General features: G+C 36.9%; 1 protein-coding gene across 1 annotated transcript; it reads left to right on the forward strand.

Moving 5' to 3' along the window:
• Positions 1 to 4,745: 4,745 nt before the first annotated feature.
• On the forward strand, positions 4,746 to 5,402 carry LOC109706190. The gene has a single exon (XM_020226993.1). It carries the CDS (start codon positions 4,746 to 4,748, stop codon positions 5,400 to 5,402), a length of 657 nt encoding a protein of 218 aa, XP_020082582.1.
• Positions 5,403 to 5,643: the final 241 nt, after the last annotated feature.

Here is a 5,643-nt window from a genome sequence, read left to right on the forward strand (position 1 = left end):
CCAAGCTGGCACCCGAGAATAGTTGCTCTCGGGTTTGAGAATTTAAGGCTGTTAAACCGGTGACACCCCTGGTGCGTATCGGTACCAGGTCAGCTACCCGAGAAGGCAGCTCTCGGGTTTGGCTGCTGCGTAATCGTTAAACCGGTGACACCCACCCGCGTACCGGTACGCAGTGCCCCTCACAGCAGGTTGAGTCTGCTGCAAATAAAAGGAAATGGAGGGTCTTTTCGCTATTGTAGCAGCTTATAAAAAGGTCTCACCTTCTCCTCTTCCATTCACAGTAGTGAACCATCCCTACTCTCTCATTTCTCTCCCTTTCTCTCTCTAGAGATCTCTCCAAGAGGTGGATTTGGAAGGAAACTTGGAGATTTGAAGGTGGATTTGGAGCTTTCGGAGGATCAAGAGCTCTCCTACAAGGTGTAGCTTTGTGAACTTCTAGGCTAAGCTAAGGTTTCTTGTAAGATTGAGGTTAGGGCTTGGTTTTATGGCCTAAATATTTGATTTTGACCTTCTTACATAGATGAGAAACTTTGTAGAGGCGATGGAACACATGAAAATTCATGTTTCTTCATAGTGCTCTAATGGTGGATTTCTAAGGTTTGTTTCAAACGCTCTAAGAATGGTTTAAATGGTTCTATATGAGTTCCTAGATGTTGAATAAGCTTGTTTTGGCTTGTCTTAGAGATCAAAATGGTGTATTAGGCAAATGACATTGTTAGGGCACCAAAAATTGGAACTTTTGCCATAGATGGGTTTAAAGGCAAATTGACCTTGTAAAAATCAAATTGGGGATATTTCTAACTCGTTGGTGGATTCGGTTTGTCGATCCGACGAGTCTACGTAAAGATATTAGAAAAAAAGTCTAATTTGGCTTCGTTTTGCCGCAGGCGAGAGAATAGGAGCCCAAAAATCACAAGAATTGAACCGTAGTACCTTTACAACCATACGAGGTGGGTGGTGCTTTCCGGAATCGATGAATTTCTTTTATGTCTAAAGTGTCATTTTTGAGCATATGTATGTATAGTATCTTCATGGATTGTTGGGTTGATTGAGATATATTATTTGCATGCTTGTAGTATAAAGATGCATATGAGAATGTTGAACAAAGTGAAAATCCTATGTATGCATGAATGATGACAAGAACCTAGAAAAGGCAAAGGACTTAGTGACATTGAGAACAAATGATATTATGACATAAATGTAAAGAGTGGCATTAAGGAGTCTTGAATGCTAGGGTTGAACATCAAGGGATGTGGCATTAATAAGTTTTGAATGCTAGTGTACTAGTGTGGCATGAGAATGGGTATAAAGAATATGTAGTATATATGACACTAAAGAGAATTAAAGAATGCAAGTAGATGACATTGTTGAAATTATGACACAACCACCTTATAGTTAAGGGTCATATGAGCATTGGAATCCTCAAAGTTAAGGATTAATTATACTCACCTATAAGTCTTGGCTTGAGGGTGGTCGCACTCCCTCGAGCGATGAGCTCTGGAGTTGTCATCACCGGGTTAGTGTTGCCCAGAGGACGGTCCCGTCGGGAGGAAGCTGAGGGCCCGATATTAGGGATATGAGTTGGTGAGTCCGGTGTGTTAGTTATATGGCCTATAAGCCAATCTTGTCATAACTTAAAGGGTTAATATCAGTGTACTTTTCTTTTATGATTAAATCTGACATTCTTCATTCATATTATTGCCAAATGCATATTTATGAATCGTCCATAGAATTAATAGTAGAAGAATTAAATTTCTAAGAAGTTAAAAATTTGAGACTTTTATTCTTCTGTAATTAATTCTTAAATGCTCCTAATCATAGGATTATCACGAGGGCGGTGGTAAATCCGGATAGATCAGTGTATGCTGTACTTCCTTTATGGAATGACGAGTCTCAAATCATTAGTGTGGTGACACTAGAGTAAGCATACAGGTGAATGTTGGAGAACAATTTCACTGAGCGTGACCAACTATGAACAATCACATGGATGTCTACTCACTCGTCAGTGAATTGTTCCATACTGTAGTAGTGTGAGTGATCCTTTGACCTGAGGCACCACGGTTATCTTGCGTGTGGGTTATTGTAGTTTGACTGTGTAAATACTTATACCCTAATCATGGGTTAAGTCAACACATGTTGGCTGCAATGGGTTATACGTGGAGGTAGGTGTGTGTCAAGATGGAATCTATCACCCTCGGTAGAGAGGTAATTGTCCTATACTATCTGTTTTACAAGATATAAAAGTCCTTGGCCAAGACAGTATGATTTTATGGAAAAGAGTTTCCATATTAATTGTTAATCAGATGAGACATATGTTTGGGTAATGGGGTTTGACGACTAATCCATAACCTCGGCTCAATCAGGACTAGTGATAGAAGGATTTTATCACATGGTAACTACACCTAGAGGTTCTGTCTATTGTTAATTCTATTTGGATTGCCGCGATATACTGCTAGGTGTCACTCGTGGATTGTGGGACCCATGAGAGTAAATAAGATAGTTAATTACACTCAGTTGGGAGAGCCAAAAATATTTTGGTCCATCGAAAAGAGTTCCGATGGTGACATTAAACGAGTTTACTGTCACATCTCACTACCAGGTAGAATTGAACCTATGTGGTCACACACAATAAAGACTGCGTGTGATCTAGTGCTTGGAGATTTAACAGAGACTATTTTGCTAAAGTAGCAGAGTAAGAATTTATTTGCTAAGGTGGTTAGCAAAAACTCTAATTGTAAAATTGAAAATTGTAGAGTGACCTAATACTAAATTTGATTTAGTATGAGGGCTTATGTGCAATAGTTGCAACAATTTATGAAGTGACAACTCTCTTTAATTAATCCTTGTATTAATTTGTTGGGAGGTGAAGACGAGTAAAAAGAAAAGAAAGACAATGTGCATATTAATTATACTATTAATGGAGAAGAAAAGTGAAAACGTTTTCCTTTCCTCTCTTCTTCTCTATGCATATCAGATAAGAGGAGTTAACTCTCCTCTCATTTATGGTGAGTGTTTTCTTTCTTTCTCTCCTCTCCAAATTTGAGAGAGAGATGCTTCTTTATTAATGAATGTTTCATTAATTATGAGAACGCTCCTCCACCTCCACCTTGTCTTTTTGCCCTACCTATAAATCAAAGCATCTCCCAATGAAAAAACAATATAGGTGATTTGAAGTAGAATACAAACAAAGAGAGAAAGCTTTTCAACTATATAGAGCTCTCTTTTAATCATAAGAGAGTAGTCTCCAATATTAATTAGTCTCAATAGTTAATCCTCTTCAAATTGCTAGCACAATTTTAAGGATTAATTTTTCTCCACATTAACACAAGAAATCACGAAAGGAGTTTCGAGATTACATTGTGATTGTGTGAAGCACAGATCCCGGAGCAGCCTTGTGTGGATACACATAGAGGCCGAACACTTGCGCGGCTCAAAGGACCAGAAGTTCAGATCCAAATCAACTGTGAAATAATTTTGGTAATTTGCACAGGTTGAAATTCGAACCCTTCTTCTAATTAGATTAGAATAACAATTTTTGTGTGTCACATAGAGATAGATATAGATATAGATACATATATATATATATATATATATATATATATATATATATATATACTAATATCATAAATGTTATGATATTAAAAATACATGATTGGATCATATTTTATAAATGAAAAAAATTTTATTTCCGCTGCATTAAATACACATGTAGATGCATACATTTCCTTACAGTGGTATCAGAGCCACCCTCGTGTCACCACAAAAATTATTCTTGTCATTGATTTGGATTTGGGGTTGTATGATTTAACCTTAATGCGAAAGCATTTTCATATATTTGATATATGAAAGTAATTGGTGACAATCATAAATCCCAGGTGACATAATTAATATGTCATTATCTTATGGTGGTTAACTATTTAAGTTAGCATGCAATTAATAAAAGGATTTTAATTGCATATAACTTAATCTATTAACCTGGATAGGTTATATATAAAGGCTAAATCAAATTACATATGTTGAGGCATGAGATGCACTATGTGATTTCATCATATGGTTTGAGATTATTTAGTCATCAATGTTTAATATTATTTTGTATTAGATACAAAATAATTGCATTAGATGCAATTTAAAAGTAAGATCTAATGAGATTGAAATAAAGGCCAAAACTCCCTATTATAAATATTAAGTTGTAACAAAGAGTGTTATGAACACCCTATTGTGGCCTTCTACCGTTGTAAGGTGTTGGCGTTTTTCTAAATGTTGAGTGGTACGCATGGTTACATGGGCCACTTGCATGAAGAAAGCACAACCACCTTATCAACATTTGATGTTATGTGGTAAAATTAGTATTGTACCCAATAACTGTTAGGTGAGGGTTTAATATTAGTTTTATACACATATTGAACGGTAGGTCAAACTTAACTAGGATGTGGAACCAATAACTGTTAGGTGAGGCTTTTATGTCCTAGAGGCCAAGGAATAATTCCAATATGTTTCTGAAACATTGGATAAGAGTTGTCCACTCATCTATTTGCTAATTACCAATAACTGTTAGGTGAGGTAATTTGCAAAATTGGTGAGACCGCAATCCCCACTGAAACCAAATTAAGAGGTTTTCGTTTCTGCACTAAGGGAGTGTGAAGATCCGCAAAACTTAGTGGGAGACACCATTTGATTAAAAGTCCATAATCAAATGGAATAATGAAAGTACATAACTAACTGAATATCTTTACCTTATGCAGAATATGGCTGCTTCTAACCCTCTTACTAAAATTCTTGATGCCAATCGCTTGACCGGCCCTAATTTTTCTGATTGGCTACGGAACTTGAGAATCATTCTCAATTCTGAAAAAATTGCCTATATTTTGACTACTCCTGCTCCTGAACTTCCAGCTGATGACAATGAGGAAGAGAGAGCTGCTTATGAAAAATGGATAGATGACGACAATAGAGTCAGGTGTTACATGTTGGCGTCGATGAGCAATGAGTTGCAACGCCAACATGAACACATGAATAGTGCATCGGCCATTCTACTTCACCTACAAGAACTGTATGGTGAACAGAGCCGCTCTACTGGATATGAGATATCGAAACGGCTGTTTCGAGCAAGAATGTTCGATGGCCAATCTGTTAATCATCATTGTTTGAAAATGATTGAGGATATAGAGGAGCTTCCCAAGCTCGGCCTACGAATGGATGCAGACTTGCAGACAGATTTAATTCTGCAGTCTTTACCTGACTCATTTTCACAGTTCATCATGAATTTTCAAATGAATAAAATTCAGTGCACTCTCTCAGAGCTCTTGAATATGCTGGTAACAGCGGAGGGAACAATAAAAGGTAATAATGGAGTCGATCTGGCTATGGAAGGCTTTATTCTCAACAAAAGAAAATCTAAATGAGAAATAAGAAATTACACAAAGAGCCCAATGCTGATAGTAAAAGACATTCTAAAGAGGCCATAAAAAGGAAAATTTTTCCCTAAATGAGATGACATTGGAAAAAACTGCCGCCGCATGACTAAAACAACAAGAAAAGCATATAACACAAAAAAATCAAAGTCTGTCGATATTCTAATAAACTAGACTTTCAAAGTGCACTCGAGCCATGGGTTAAGCAAGTAGAAAGCTAGGGGAGAAATAA

The sequence above is a fragment of the Ananas comosus genome, unplaced genomic scaffold (genome assembly GCF_001540865.1).
Source record: "Ananas comosus cultivar F153 unplaced genomic scaffold, ASM154086v1, whole genome shotgun sequence".
Classification (NCBI taxonomy): domain Eukaryota; kingdom Viridiplantae; phylum Streptophyta; class Magnoliopsida; order Poales; family Bromeliaceae; genus Ananas; species Ananas comosus.